This window comes from Oncorhynchus keta, chromosome 34, assembly GCF_023373465.1.
Source record: "Oncorhynchus keta strain PuntledgeMale-10-30-2019 chromosome 34, Oket_V2, whole genome shotgun sequence".
NCBI classification, from domain to species: domain Eukaryota; kingdom Metazoa; phylum Chordata; class Actinopteri; order Salmoniformes; family Salmonidae; genus Oncorhynchus; species Oncorhynchus keta.
Window position 1 is genome coordinate 79,176,132 of NC_068454.1, and position 16,508 is coordinate 79,192,639.

At 46.6% G+C, this 16,508-nt stretch overlaps 1 protein-coding gene across 1 annotated transcript in view; it reads right to left on the reverse strand.

The window, feature by feature from the left end:
* kcnn3 (potassium intermediate/small conductance calcium-activated channel, subfamily N, member 3) overlaps positions 1 to 16,508 on the reverse strand; it is a 121,889-nt gene that overhangs the window by 38,985 nt on the left and 66,396 nt on the right. The window contains exon 4 of the mRNA XM_052495216.1: positions 6,340 to 6,636. Coding sequence (XP_052351176.1) covers positions 6,340 to 6,636 — 297 coding nt within the window. The remainder of the gene's footprint in view (positions 1 to 6,339; positions 6,637 to 16,508) is intronic.

The following is a 16,508-nucleotide window of genomic DNA, read 5'->3' on the forward strand; positions in this document are numbered from 1 at the left end:
TTTGTAGGCCTCCTTGCTTGCAGACGCTTTTTCAGTTCTGCCCACAAATTTTCTTTGGGATTGAGGTCAGGGCTTTGGTGATGGCCACTCCAATACCTTGACTTTGTTGTCCTTAAGCCATTTTGCCATAACTTTGGAAGTATGCTTGGGGTCATTGTGAAGAGAGAGAGAGAGAGAGTGTGAAGTGCACCAGTCCCTCCTCCAGCAAAGCACACCCACAACATGATGCTGCCACCCCCGTGCTTCACGGTTGGGATAGTGTTCTTCAGCTTGTAAGCCGCCTGTCACGTTCTGACCATCGTTCGTATGTGTTTTCCTTGTTTTAGTGTTGGTCAGGACGTGAGCTGGGTGGGCATTCTATGTTGTGTGTCTGGTTTGTCTATTTCTATGTTTGGCCTGATATGGTTCTCAATCAGAGGCAGGTGTTAGTCATTGTCTCTGATTGGGAACCATATTTAGGTAGCCTGTTTTGTGTTGGGTTTTGTGGGTGATTGTTCCTGTCTCTGTGTTTGCACCAGATTGGGCTGTTTAGGTTTTCACATGTTTATTGTTTTGTTAGTTTATTCATGTATAGTGTCTTTATAAATTAAACATGAATAACCACCACACTGCATTTTGGTCCCCCTCTGTTTCACCAGAAGAAAACCGTTACACCGCCCCCTTTTTCCTCCAAACATAACGATGGTCATTATGGCCAAAACAGTTGTATTTTTGTTTCATCAGACAAGAGGACATTTCTCCAAAAAGTACGATCTTTGTCCCCATGTGCAGTTGCACACCGTAGTCTGGCTTTTTTATGGCGGTTTTGGAGCAGTGGCTTCTTCCTTAATGAGTGGCCTTTCAGGTTATGTTTATATAGGACTAGTTTTACTGTGGTTATAGATACTTTTGTACCTGTTTCCTCCAGCATCTTCACAAGGTCCTTTGCTGATGTTCTGGGATTGATTTGCACTTTTCACACCAAAGTACGTTCATCTCTAGGAGACAGAATGCGTCTCCTTCCAGAGCGGTATGACGGCTGCGTGGTCCCATGATGTTTATACTTGCGTACCATTGTTCGTACAGATGAACGCGGTACCTTCAGGCGTTTGGAAATTGTTCCCAAGGATGAACCAGACTTGTGGAGGTCTACAATTAATTTTCTTAGGTCTTGGCTGATTTCTTTTGATTTTCCAATGATGTCAAGCAAAGAGGCACTGAGTTTGAAGGTAGGCCTTGAAATACATCCACAGGTACACCTCCAATTGACTCAAATTATGTCAATTAGCCTATCAGAAGCTTTTCCAAGCTGTTTAAAGGAACAGTCAACTTAATGTACTGTATGTAAACTTCTGACCCACTGGAATTGTGATACAGTGAATTATAACTGAAATAATCTGTCTGTAAACAATTGTTGGAAAAATGACTTGTGTTATGCACAAGGTAGATGCCACAACCGACTTTCCAAAACTAGAGTTTGATAACAAGAAATTTGTGCGTGTTTGAAAAAACGAGTTCTAATGACTCCAACCTAAACTTCCAACTTCAACTGTATATAATCTGTACACACAAACATACATAAACTGTGTTAAAGTGCACCTTCAAACACCAACTGAATGGGACAGACTTTTGGAATGGAGCCTGCGGCCCTTTGAACCTGAATTACTACATATAACATTATCTCAAAGCCCTTGTTGACAACACATGATTTATGTAAAAACTCTCACGTTGGGATTCCGTCCTCCATGGTCTTAATTCATCATGTTTTAATCACGTCAGATCATATTGATAGTAATAAATGGAACAGGTCATATTAACTGTCCATTCAGCAGTAGTTAGTTCAACCATTGAAGTGTTAAGAGCTGATAAACGAGGGTTAATCAAGTAGAACACCAGGAGATCCACATACAGCAGCTCCCCTCATCACAACTCATTCAGCCATATCCTGAAGGACATATTACAACCCTACTCACTATCTAACACATTACTCATCTAATACGCTGGCACACACTCTCTCTCTCTCTCTCTCTCTCTCTCTCTCTCTCTCTCTCTCTCTCTCTCTCTCTCTCTCTCTCTCTCTCTCTCTCTCTCTCTCTCTCTCTCTCTCTCCCTCTCTCTCTCCCCTCTCTCTCTCTCTCTCTCTCTCTCTCTCTCCCTCCTCTCCCTCCCTCCCTCTCTCTCTCAATCTCTCTCTCTCTCTCCTCTCTCTCTCTCTCTCTCTCTCTCTCTCTCTCTCTCTCTCTCTCTCTCTCTCTCCCTCTCTCCCTCTCTCTCCCTCCCCTCCCTCCCCTCTCTCTCTCTCCTCCCCCTCTCTCCCTCTCTCTCTCTCTCTCTCTCTCTCTCTCTCTCTCTCTCTCTCTCTCTCTCTCTCTCTCTCTCTCTCTCTCTCTCTCTCTCTCTCTCTCTCTCTCTCTCTCTCTCTCTCTCTCTCTCCCTCTCTCTCTCTCTCTCTCTCTCTCTCTCTCTCTCTCTCTCTCTCTCTGCCTCCCTCTCTCTGCCTCTCTCTCTCTCTCTCTCTGCCTCCCTCCCTCCCCCTCTCGCTCCCTCTCTCCCTCTCTCTCTCTCTCTCTCTCTCTCTCTCTCTCTCTCTCTCTCTCTCTCTCTCTCTCTCTGTCTATGTCTCTTTCTATTAGTTCTACATCTCCTTATCTCAGTCTCATTGTACTATTCCCTCTGTCATATCTCACACTTTCTTTTATCGCTTTACTATTGACCTCACTAATGTAATACCCACTACTCTCTCTCTCTCTGTCTCTCTGTCTCTCTCACTCTCCCCCCTCCCTCTCTCTCTCACTCTCTCTCTCTGCCCCCCCCTCTCTCCTCCCTCCCTCCCTCCCTCCCTCCCTCCCTCCCTCCCTCCCTCCCTCCCTCCCTCCCTCCCTCCCTCCCTCCCTCCCTCCCTCCCTCCCTCCCTCCCTCCCCCTCCCCTCCCCTCTCCTCTCTCTCTCTCTCTCCCCCCCTCTCTCTCACTCTCTCTCTGTCCCCCCTCTCTCTCTCTCTCTCTCCCTCTCTCTCTCTCTCCCCCTCTCTCTCTCACTCTCTGTCCCCCCCTCTCTCTCTCTCTCTCTCTCTCTCTCTCTCTCTCTCTCTCTCTCTCTCCCCTCTCTCTCTCTCTCTCTCTCATTACCTCCCTCCCCTCTCTGTCTCTGTTCCTCCCCTCTCTCTCTCTCTTCTCTCTCTCTGACAGAGGAGGATTCTCTCTCTCTCTCTCTTACCTCTCTCTCTCTCTCTCCTCTCTCTCAAAGGAGGATCTCTCTCTCTCTCTCTCTGTCTCTCTCTCTCTCTCTCTCTCCTCTGACAGAGGAGGGGATTCAGTCCTCTCTCTCTCTCCCTCCCTCCCTCCCCCTCTCGCTCCCTCCCCTCTCTCCCTCTCTCCTCTTCTCTCTCTCTCTCTCTCTGCCTCTCTCTCTTCTCTCTCTCTCTCTCCCTCTCTCTCTCCCTCACAGGAGGAGATCTCTCCCAGGATCTCTCTCTCTCTCTCTCTCTCTCTCTCTCTCTCTCTCTCTCTCTCTCTCTCTCTGCCTCCTCTCACCCTTATCTGAGGGCCTCTATGCTCCGTCTCTCTCTCTCTCACCTTCTCTCTCTCTCTCTCTCTCTCTAAACTCTCTCTCTTCTCTCTCTGCCACACCTCTCTCTCTCTCTCTCTCTGCCAGTAAACCCACACCTCCCCCTCTGCTCCCTGAGGAGGCATCAGTCTCTCTCTCTCCCTCTCTCCTCTCAGTCTCTCTCTCTCTGTCTATGTCTCTTTCTATTAGTTCTACATCTCCTTATCTCAGTCTCATTGTACTATTCCCTCTGTCATATCTCACACTTTCTTTTATCGCTTTACTATTGACCTCACTAATGTAATACCCACTAGGCATCAGTAAACACACACACTCTCTCTCTCTCTGTCTCTCTGTCTCTCTCACCTCTGAGGGCCCCCTCCCTCTCTCTCACACTCTTCTTCTGCCCCCTCTGCTCCGTCTCTCTCTCTCTCTCTCCCTCCCTCCCTCCCTCCCTCCCTCCCTCCCTAAACCCTCCCTCCCTCCCTCCCTCCCTCCCTCCCTCCCTCCCTCCCTCCCTCCCTCCCTCCCTCCCTGAGGAGGCCCCTCCACCCTCCCTCTCTCCCTGAGGAGGCTCTAAACTCACTCTCTATTGAGGGCCCCCTCTCTCTCACACCTCTCTGTCCCCTATGCTCCTCTCAGTGAACTCTCTCACCTTCTCCCTCTCTCTCTCTAAACCCCCCTCTCTCTCAGGGCCTCTCTGTCCCCTCTAAACTCACTCTCTTCTCCCTATGCTCCTGAGGAGGCTCAGTAAACACTCTCTCCCCCTATCTCTCTCATTCTCTCAATAATTTCCCCGCATCTCATTCTCATAGGTTGTGTCATATGACAGGAGAATTTAGTCTCTGTCATTACTGTTCTCAGTTACCTGACAAAGGAGAATTTAGTCTCTGTCATTACTGTTCTCAGTTACCTGACAGAGGAGGATTCAGTCTCTGTCATTACTGTCCTCAGTTACCTGACAAAGGATCATTTAGTCTCTGTCATTACTGTTCTCAGTTACCTGACAGAGGAGGATTTAGCCTCTGTCATTACTGTCCTCAGTTACCTGAAAAAGGAGGATTCAGTCTCTATCATTACTGTTCTCAGTTACCTGACAGAGGAGGATTCAGTCTCTGTCATTACTGTCCTCAGTTACCTGACAGAGGAGGATTCAGTCTCTGTCATTACTGTCCTCAGTTACCTGAAAAAGGAGGATTCAGTCTCTATTATTACTGTTCTCAGTTACCTGACAGAGGAGGATTCAGTCTCTATTATTACTGTCCTCAGTTACCTGACAGAGGAGGATTCAGTCTCTGTCATTACTGTTCTCAGTTACCTGACAGAGGAGGATTCAGTCTGAATTAGTGGGAAGGTGAGAAGCTGAGACAGCAAGGCAGACATCAATCAATCATTCATACTTCATTGGACAGACACAGGAGGAGATGACAAAATGGTGAGAGACACAGGAGGAGAGAAAGAGATGGAGGGAGACACAGGAGGAGATAAATAAATTGAGCAACACAGGATGAGAGAAAGGCAAGATGGAAGGAGTGAGACAGAATGAGTGAAGAGTAAGAGTGAACAACAAAGCCCCCGGCACACACACACCTTATTGAGGGCCCCTATGCTCCGTGAGGAGGCATCAGTAAACACACACACCTTATTGAGGGCCCCTATGCTCCGTGAGGAGGCATCAGTAAACACACACACCTTATTGAGGGCCCCTATGCTCCGTGAGGAGGCATCAGTAAACACACACACCTTATTGAGGGCCCCTATGCTCCGTGAGGAGGCATCAGTAAACACACACACCTTATTGAGGGCCCCTATGCTCCGTGAGGAGGCATCAGTAAACACACACACCTTATTGAGGGCCCCTATGCTCCGTGAGGAGGCATCAGTAAACACACACACCTTATTGAGGGCCCCTATGCTCCGTGAGGAGGCATCAGTAAACACACACACCTTATTGAGGGCCCCTATGCTCTGTGAGGAGGCATCAGTAAACACACACCTTATTGAGGGCCCCTATGCTCCGTGAGGAGGCATCAGTAAACACACACACCTTATTGAGGGCCCCTATGCTCCGTGAGGAGGCATCAGTAAACACACACACCTTATTGAGGGCCCCTATGCTCCGTGAGGAGGCATCAGTAAACACACACACCTTATTGAGGGCCCCTATGCTCCGTGAGGAGGCATCAGTAAACACACACACCTTATTGAGGGCCCCTATGCTCCGTGAGGAGGCATCAGTAAACACACACACCTTATTGAGGGCCCCTATGCTCCGTGAGGAGGCATCAGTAAACACACACACCTTATTGAGGGCCCCTATGCTCCGTGAGGAGGCATCAGTAAACACACACACCTTATTGAGGGCCCCTATGCTCCGTGAGGAGGCATCAGTAAACACACACACCTTATTGAGGGCCCCTATGCTCCGTGAGGAGGCATCAGTGAACACACACACCTTATTGAGGGCCCCTATGCTCCGTGAGGAGGCATCAGTAAACACACACACCTTATTGAGGGCCCCTATGCTCCGTGAGGAGGAGGCATCAGTAAACACACACACCTTATTGAGGGCCCCTATGCTCCGTGAGGAGGCATCAGTAAACACACACACCTTATTGAGGGCCCCTATGATCCGTGAGGAGGCATCAGTAAACACACACACCTTATTGAGGGCCCCTATGCTCCGTGAGGAGGCATCAGTAAACACACACACCTTATTGAGGGCCCCTATGCTCCGTGAGGAGGCATCAGTAAACACACACACCTTATTGAGGGCCCCTATGCTCCGTGAGGAGGCATCAGTAAACACACACACCTTATTGAGGGCCCCTATGCTCCGTGAGGAGGCATCAGTAAACAGTTTGCTGTGCAGCAGCATGACGCGGGCGATGAGGTAGAGGCGGAGGAACATGGGAACACTCAGCACCATGTCCAGGTCAGCCTCAGCCTGGGACGGGGCGTAAGAGAACGCCAGACGTGCCCGCCACTGGAACTTAAAGTCCCCGGGCACCGGATGCACCGCCGACACCAGTAGCTCCAACGATATCAGCAACACCCGATTCAACGTCATGGCGATGCGCCAGTCGTCCGCTCCGTTGTCGATGACGAAGAGCTGTGGTAGGGAAGAGGAGGGACAAGGGACAGGAAGATAGAACGAGGGCTGGTTAGAGCGGAGGTAGCATTTTAACCACTTTGTAATTACTTAGTAATGAACATCGACATCATCATCATGGTCACCATCATCATCATCATCAGTAGTTTGGTACATGATTACAGTGTTAGTGCTTGTAGTAGTCAATATAATGGCTTTGCATAATCACAGTGGATTTATCATTGATTTGATGAGATGAAGGTGTTAGAATGTAGTGACACTGTTGATGTTTAGACTGCGTTGTTCCCCTTTCCCTCATATAAAACTAACTGTCTGCTAACTGTCATCTAACTGTCAGCTAACTATCTGCTAACTGTCATCTAACTATCTGCTAACTGTCTACGAATTGTCTGCTAACTATCTGCTAACTGTCTGCTAACTGTCATCTAACTATCTGCTAACTGTCTACTAATTGTCTGCTAATTGTCTGCTAACTGTCATCTAACTATCTGCTAACTGTCTACTAATTGTCTGCTAACTGTCTGCTAACTATCTGCTAACTGTCTGCTAACTGTCATCTTACTATCTGCTAACTGTCTACTAATTGTCTTCTAACTGTCTGCTAACTCTCAGCTAACTCTGCTAACTGTCAGCTAAATGTCTGCTAACTCTCAGCTAACTCAGATAATTGTCTGCTAACTCTCAGCTAACTGTCTGCTAACTGTCAGCCAACTGTCTGCTAACTGTCTGCTAACTCATCTAATTGTCTGCTAACTCTCAGCTAACTGTCTGCTAACTGTCTGCTAACTGTCAGCCAACTGTCTGCTCACTGTCTGCTAACTCATCTAATTGTCTGCTAACTCTCAGCTAACTGTCTGCTAACTGTCTGCTAACTGTCAGCCAACTGTCTGCTCACTGTCTGCTAACTCATCTAATTGTCTGCTAACTCTCAGCTAACTGTCTGCTAACTGTCTGCTAACTCTCAGCCTACTGTCTGATAACTGTCTGCTAACACCCCAGGAACCTAAGTGATCCCATTACCCCAGTCACAGCATTACTTTGAGACATCATTATGGATGTATTTCTGGCATCATTATGAACACACTCTAGCCATAATGCTTTAATTGCTGTTTTATTCCTGCTCAGTTGATGTTGTTTGCTTTCTTAATTGCTGTGGTTACTGTTGATACTGTCGCCGGGGCGGTTGTTATGAGGAAGAGCTAAGAGCAGGGTTTTAGTAGAGACCATCCCCTTCAGGAAGAGACAGACGGGGGGAGATGAAGAGAGAATACGAGAGAGGGGGAGATATGGAGAAGAAGAGAGGGGGAGGAGCTAGAGATAGGGGAAAAGAGAAGGTAGGGAATGAGAAAGAGAGAAAAAGAAGGGAGACATGGAGAAAGAGGAGAGACAGACAGGTGGAGAGTGAGCGATGGAGCGAGGTAGGGAAGTCCCTGTTTTAAATGAAAGGTTGAACAGATGCTGGTGGGCAGAGAGGAACAGTCAGAGTTGAGCAGAGAGAGAGAGAGCAGCTCTTACTGTATCCACATGATTCATCTGGAGAGGTTTTTATCCCACACACTTTGTCTCATCATACAAAACAAACACTATGAGAGGGTCAAACAACAGAACTAACACAGTACAGGACCAACCAGAAGTCACAACTCATTTGGAGGGGCCTCAACTGGCCTGCACTGTAGCAGGATTTAATGTACAGTGAGAGAGAGAGTGGGAGAGAGAGGGAGAGAGAGGGAGAGGGAGAGAGAGTGAGAGGAGAGAGAGGGAGAGGGAGAGAGAGAGAGAGAGAGAGAGAGAGAGAGAGAGAGAGAGAGAGAGAGAGAGAGAGAGAGAGGGAGAGAGAGAGAGGGGGTTAAAGAGAGAGAGGAGAGAGAGAAAGAGAAAGAGAGGGGGATGTGGTGTAAAAGAGAGAGAGAGAGAGAGAGAGAGAGAGAGAGAGAGAGAGAGAGAGAGAGAGAGAGAGAGAGAGAGAGAGAGATGAATGAATGAATGATACAGATAGTTAAACTGAAATGTGACACTAAAAGAGAGTTCAGTAGTGGTAACATTCTTGCCCAGGTGTCTGTGTCTGCTCCAGCCAACTTACCTTGGTGAGACAGCTACAGCCTGTGGCCTGGTTGAAAGCAGACACAGTCACCCAGGCTAGTGAAACTCCTTGTGCTCTAGTAGCAGAATGACACAACAGCAGTGGATCACTGCTGGATAGAAAGCACAAATACACTTTCAGCTTTCAGAGTAGATGTCTCTGTTTGCGTGACAGTGTAGCATGCAACTGGTGCCACTGGTGAAAAGACAAAAGGAGCATTCATCATGTCGTTGGTGTGTGTCGCAAGGAGTCATTGTGTTCTGCACACTCGTGTATTGTAGGTAAAATGATTTGTGAATGCTGCATTTCAGTCAGTGTGTGTGAATTCGTGCATGAAAGAGAGAGAGAGAGAGAGCGAGAGAGAGAGAGAGAGCGAGAGAGAGAGAGAGAGAGAGAGAGAGAGAGAGAGAGAGAGAGAGAGAGAGAGAGAACAAGGAGAGTGACAGTGAGAGTGAGAGCGGGTGTTTTGCAGACCCAGCCTCGTCATGGTGACTGTTGCCAAGGCGACAACATCAAAGACCAGCCAAGCTTAATTAGAATCCCCAGCAAGAAAGAAAGAGATAAAGAGAGAGAGAGCAGGAGGGAGGGAGAGGTAGGGACACAGGGGAAGAGATAGAGACAAGGAAGAGAGAGAAATATCCTGTGTGTGAGAGTCAAAGAGAGTGAGAGAGAGTACAGTACAGAAGTTTGCGTGTGTGTGTGTGTGTGTGTGTGTGTGTGTGTGTGTGTGTGTGTGTGTGTGTGTGTGTGTGTGTGTGTGTGTGTGTGTGTGTGTGTGTGTGTGTGTGTGTGTGTGTGTGTGTGTGTGTGTGTGTGTGTGTGTGTGTGTGTGCGCGCATGTGTGTGCCTGCCTGTGTGTGTGTGTGTGTGTGTGTGTGTGTGTGTGTGTGTGTGTGTGTGTGTGTGTGTGTGTGTGTGTGTGTGTGTGTGTGTGTGTGTGTGTGTGTGTGTGTGTGTGTCTGTGCACACTAATGGCACTGTGCTTTTCCATTGAGTCAGAGGGAAGCCCATCACAGCCCCAACACACACACGACTCATTCACACTTACAGAACATCTCTTTTGTCTGCAAACTGATAGTCATTCACTCTGCTGTCCCTTCAGTGTGTGTGTGTGACACTGCCGCTCTTCTATCCCTCACTCCCTCTTTCTCTCTCTTCCCCAGATCCTCACTCCCTCTTTCTCTGTCTTCCCCAGATCCTCACTCCCTCTTTCTCTCTCTTCCCCAGGTCCTCACTCCCTCTTTCTCTCTCTTCCCCAGGTCCTCCCTCCAGCTTTCTGAATGACATCCAAACATATCCAAACAGAAGTGATTCAGACTCGCACCATCAGAGGAAATGACCATCCCTCCTTCTCTCGCTCCCTCCCCCTTCCTCTTCATTCCAGACACCTCTACACAGTCCTCCCTTCCTCTTCCTCCTCTCTCCCCCCTGCTGCTGTCACTCTTTTCCTGGATGAATCACCACAAGGAAAAACTAAATATTTAAATTCCATTAAGAAGGTAATCTGTCATTGGGAATGACTGAGCACCACCGGGCTTACACCACAGAACAGTAGGAGAAGGGGAGGAGGTAGAGAGGGAGGGAAGTGGGAGAAGAAGGGAGGGAGGAGAGGAGAGCAGAAGTGTCGTCACTAGTTAACACATCCACAAAGTCGTAATTATGGCATGTACCTTTTATCTTCTTAAAATTTAATTTGAAACCTTACCATAACCTTAACTCTAACATTAACCACCTGCTAATCTTATGCCTAACCATAACCTTCAATTAAGACCAAAAAGCACATTTGTGTAATCAATTTAGACTTTGTGGCTGTGTTAACTAGTGGGGTACAGTACCAGTGGTCAAAACCCACAGAGGGAAAAGGGAATAGGCAGGAGGGAGGGATGAGATAGAAGGTGTGTGGAAATAAAGGACTAACAAGGAGAGAGAGAGAGTGAGGGATAGATGTAGGAAAGTGAGTAGAGGAAATTGAAGGCCAAAGATAGGTGAGGCCTTTTCACAGGTGAAGGTGTAAACTGGCAGGGGATTAGCTAGCGGATGTCTCCTGGTGCGCTATAATAGGACACCTCTAAACCCTCTTTGGCTCCCGGCCTGACAACCCCATCTAACCCCTCCATCACCCTGCCGCCCCCTCTCACCCACTCCTGTCCACAGCCACTGACTGTATGTGCTTTGGGAGTGTGTGTGTGCTCTAGGTGTGTGTGTGTATGTGTCTGTAAAACTTCTCCTTCCATCCTCCTCACCTTCCTCTTACCCCCCAAATCCCCCACCTCCCCTGCTCTGCTAGGGTCTCTGCTGTAACAACAGATCAGAGCGAGAGACGGAAGGAGTTCCACGTTTCAAACACTTATTTCATTTATATTAAAACCAGCTAAATCTGGGTGAGTCCTGCTGATTATAGACCCATAAGTTGAATAAATTGTGACAATAATATAATAACAAAGCTTTTAAGCAACAAAATGTCAAAAGTCTTACCAGTCTTACCAGTCTTACCAGTCTTACTAGTCTTACCAGTCTTACCAGTCTTACCATTCTTACCAGACTTACCAGTCTTACCAGTCTTACCAGTCTTACCAGACTTCATACATATCAAACAGGGTTTATTAAAAATAGGACACTTACAAACAAATAGAAGAACATGTTTCAGTTGAATACTAAACGCTAAAAAACAAGATATAGATGTATCAATAATGGCTGTTGATGCTGAAATGGCTTTGGACCGCCTTGAATGGGCTTTTCTTTCATTGTCTTTGTATTTTACCCCCTTTTTCGATCTTGTCTCATCGCTACAACTCCCCAACGGGCTCGAGAGAGGTGAAGGTCGAGAACCATGCGTCCTCCAAAACATGAGCCGCCAAACCTCGCTTCTTAACACCCGCCCACTTAACCTGGAAGCTAGTTGCACCAATGTGTCAGAGGAAACACTGTCCAACTGATGACCGAAGTCAGCCTGCAGGCGCCTGACCCACCACAAGGAGTCGCTAGAGCATGATGAGCCAAGTAAAGCCCCCCCAGCCAAATCCTCCCCTAACCCGTGTTCGATACGGGTCCAATTGTGTACCGCCCTATGGGACTCTGGGTCATGGCCGGTTGTGACACAGCCTGGGATAGAACCCGGGTCTGTAGTCATGCCTCAAGCCCTGCGATGCAGTGCCTTCGACCGCTGCGCCTTTTCTATTCAAAACTTTGGAAGCTTTCAACTTTCCAGCTAAAATAATACATATAATAAAAATATTATATAAATATCCTAAAGCAAAAATATACACAAATAATACATTATCTGACTAAATTGCTTTAGAAAGGGGCACAAGACAGGGATGTCCTCTCTCTTCATCCTTTTTGCACTGGCAATTGAACCGCATGCAAAAAGAATTAGACAGGACCCAAAGTAACAGGTATCAGTATTGGCAAACATTGATATAAACTAAACTTATTTGCAGATTATCTCCTGGTATATCTGATCAATGTTGAAAATGTAATGACCCTCTTGCAAAAAAATATTTCAGGAATACTCTAAAATCTCAGTATTGAAATGTATGTGGGAAAAAACGAAATAATGGCAATAGGAAAAAGAATAACTCATGATCTCCTGCAATCCTTTAAGTGGTCCACAAAACATATAAAATACTTAGGATGCTTAATAAGTAACAATAAACAACAAATACAGTGCATTTGGAAAGTACTCAGAACCTTCGACCTTTTCCATATTTTGTTCCGTAAAGATAACTTTATCCCATTACTCAACCATATGAAAGCAGATGTAATTAAATGGAATAATCTTCCCATAAATCTAACAGGTAGAATAGACCTCTTTAGAATGGCATGGCTCCGGGGGGGATCACGTGACCCATGAACGAGATGGCCGCATGAACTAAGAGCTCCGCACAAGTAGTTTCCAATTCCTAATCTTACCTCCACTCCCAGTTCAAACTCATTTAGCTTTAGTAAGAAAAGGTCATGGCGGCTACAAAAGGCGACACTACAGGTGACATTTTTACCCGGACTCGAGTATTAGCGACGGAAAAAGCCTCCAAGAAGAAGCTAGCTTCAGAAAAAACTAGCGCCATTAGCCAGGAGCAAGAGAACCCGCTCCCCCCCGAGGCACAACGAATGCCAACCTCGCACTCTGTCGAAGACATCCTTTCTGAGTTGAGATCCCAACGTACAGAACTAAACACTAAATTAGATGCCATTATCTCTCAGCTCAGTGCGATAGGGGGCAAGGTGACAATCCTGGAAAACGCTTTGCCTGACATCAACAACAAGATAACCATAAACGCGGGGCGCCTGGACGAGGCAGAGGGGCGAATCCTATCCATGGAAAACTTATTGACAGATGCCATGGAAACAATAGCATATGCTAAAAAGAAAATCGAGCATCTGGAAGAGGAAACAGAGGACCTGGAAAACAGGGGGCGAAGGAATAATTGTGTTCTATTCAATCTGGGTGAAAAAGAAGAGGGAAACATGCCACTGATCCGCTACCTGCAAGACAAACTTCCCGAGTGGCTCCACATGTCCACCGACAGGCCCATAGAACTCGAGAGAACTCCCCGAGCACTGAGGCCCCCACCAGCAGCCAGACAACCACCGCGCCCAATCACCATACGTTTCCTGAGATTCACCGACAAGGAACGAGTCCTACAGGCGGCGAAAAACAACACCATCACAGTGGGAAACGCCAAACTCGCTTTACACCAGGACCTGTCAGCTGGAATACGCCGAAAGCGCCGAGAATTTGACGAAGTGAAGAAATACTCCATTGACAGAGGCATCTTCAGGGGATTCAAATACCCAAACGAGCTCAGGAATCTTCACCAAGGAGCCCTGCGACACTTCAAAACTCCCGAAGAGGCAAAACGTTTTTTGAAAGACAATCCTGGCCAATGAGAAACAGACCAATGACTAAATGCGATTAATGGCATTACTAAAGGAGGTAAGACGACATATAGCCGATATCCAGAGACCCAGCCCCTAAATGTCATTGTAGCCGTCCAATTTATATTTATTTTCCTTTAACTGAGAGGGATGGGCTGTATAGCCTAACCTAGGCCTACTAATGTTTCAGCCTACTTTTATTTCCCTGTTTTTTTGTTGCTAGTATTACTTGGGGTTCCCTATGTCCCTTGGGGGAGGTATATGTAGGCTGGGCTATTGATTTTATTTTTCTTCCCTCTTTTACTGTGGCCTGGACGAGGGCAACTGTGTCATTTACTCAATGCGGGGTGGAGAGGATGAGGCATTTCTTTGGTGGGGAGAGGGAGACATTTTGCGTTGCTAACTGTTCCCGGTTTTTGTTTTATTCGGAACACAGAATTGAGACTGAGCGGGGGGTAATAGATCCAACGGGATGTGTCGAGTTGTTTGGGAACTCGGCTGGGGTGTTCAGAGATTATTATTTTATGTACACCATTTATTTTCCTTTTATGTGAACGCAGCTGTAATTACTATCCACTTTTACCCAGCGATGACTTGCACTAAAGTTCGATTACTGCTCGATGACGATGACTAGTACCTTAAATCTATTGAGATGGAACTGCCATGGTCTAGGGCATGCAATAAAACGAAAAAAGATACTATGTGCTCTAAAAAAGGAAAAAGCAGACATCGCGCTATTACAAGAGACACACCTCTGTGATGCTGAACATGCCAAACTCCGCAGAGCTTGGGTGGGACAGGTGTATTTCTCATCTTTCAAATCAAACAGTAGAGGCACAGCCATACTTATCCATAAAAATGTTCCATTCATAATTGACAAAAACATATCTGATCCGGAGGGGAGATTTATTTTGATAACTGGGTCACTATATGGTCAACTACTATATTAAACATATACGCCCCTAACACAGATACTCCTGTTAATAACCCTGTTCAATGAGCATTGTGTCTCCTTTGGCGTGGTGGCCGGAGATTTTAATTGTACCCTTAACCCAACCCTAGACAAATCATCTCAAGTCCCCACCACAAATCCTAGATCTGCAAAGATGTTGAACTCTCTTACTAAAGAGATGGGGCTGATAGATATCTGGAGAGAGACTAATAGCTCATCTATGGACTATACATACTACTCTAATGTCCATAACACCTACTCCTGTATAGATTACATTTTTATCCCAAAGAGTTTCATAAATTCAGCCACTTGTACAATCGGACCCATAGCACTTTCAGATCACGCCTTTGTCCACCTCCACTTTGACCTCTGCAAAAACATCCCGAGGTCAAAGAGCTGGAAATTCAACACCTCCATGCTATCAAATGACGAGTTCCATACATTGGTAACTACATGGATAGACAACTACACACAAGACAATAAAGATTCTCCTGTTTCTCCGGCCACAATTTGGGACGCTGCTAAAGCCACACTAAGAGGTCATCTAATTGCATATGCTTCATCTAAGAAAAAAGCAATGGAAGCACACAGGCTAGATCTTGAGAGGGAGCTGGAATGCTGTGAAAAAATACATAAACAATCCCGAGACAGCACCTCCTGGCGTCATCTTAAAGCAGCCAAAGCCAAACTGAATTTGGACTACACTCGGGAGATAAAAAAACACTTTTCTTTACTAAACAGAAATACCATGAGTATAGCAATAGGCCCAGTAGATTGCTTGCTTACCAATTAAAAAAGGAGCAGTCAGAGAGTACAATCATGGCTATCCGAACAGCAGAGGACGAGGTCACATATGACCCAAAAAAGATCAATTGAACTTTTCATGATTTTTACTGCAAACTATATACCTCTGAGAGAAAACACAAGGAGGCAGAACTCCACTCTTTCCTAGAGGGAATCTCGCTACCTAAACTATCAGAGACCGACCAAGAAGATCTCAACTCCCCCTTCACTCCTGAGGAGATCCTGGAGGCAATTACCTCCATGCCACCTAATAAGTCCCCAGGCCCAGATGGATTCCCCAGAGAGTTCTACAAAGCTTTTTGGCCCCAGCTCAGCCCTATCTTCATGCCAATGTTGGAGGATTTTTGCAAAAACTGAGTTCTCCCAGACTCAATGCACACAGCTCGCATTACAGTGTTGCTAAAAAAGGACAAGGACCCCCTATCCTGCTCGTCCTTCCGGCCCATAAGCTTGTTGGATTTCGACTATAAAATAATTACCAAATTGCTCACCAAAAGACTAAACACTCTCCTTCCCAAAATAATAAAAGCGGACCAAACCGGATTTATTAGAGACAGATACTCTTCTGATAACATTCGCCGTCTTTTTGATATTATTGATCAAGTAAACCCACAGAAGACCCCTGTCCTGCTGGCTTCACTGGATGCTGAGAAGGCGTTTGACAGGATGGAGGGGAGCTTTCTGTTTTCAGTCTTAGAAAAGTTCAATATGGGCCCAAATTTTATTAAATGGATCAAATCACTATACTCTCATCCAAATGCCATGGTGACTACTAATGGACTGAACTCTGACAGATTTCCTCTGGAACGGGGCACAAGACAGGGGTGCTCGCTGTCCCCGCTGCTCTACTTGTTGGGGGCGGAGCCTATGGCAGAGCTGATAAGGAGCAATCCACGTATTATGGGTGTTTCTGCAGGCGGCCTGCAGCACAAGATTTCGCTTTACGCGGATGATGTCTTGCTCTACATATCCAACCCTGAGAAATCCCTCCCTCTCATTTTAGACACAATTGCTCAGTATGGCAAGTTTTCAGGTTATAAGATCAATTTGAACAAATCCACTGTCTGCCCTCTCAATATTACACTCACCAGCTCTGTGAAGACACTATGTCCTTTCCAATGGAAAACACAGGGGTTTCAATACCTCGGGATCTTCATA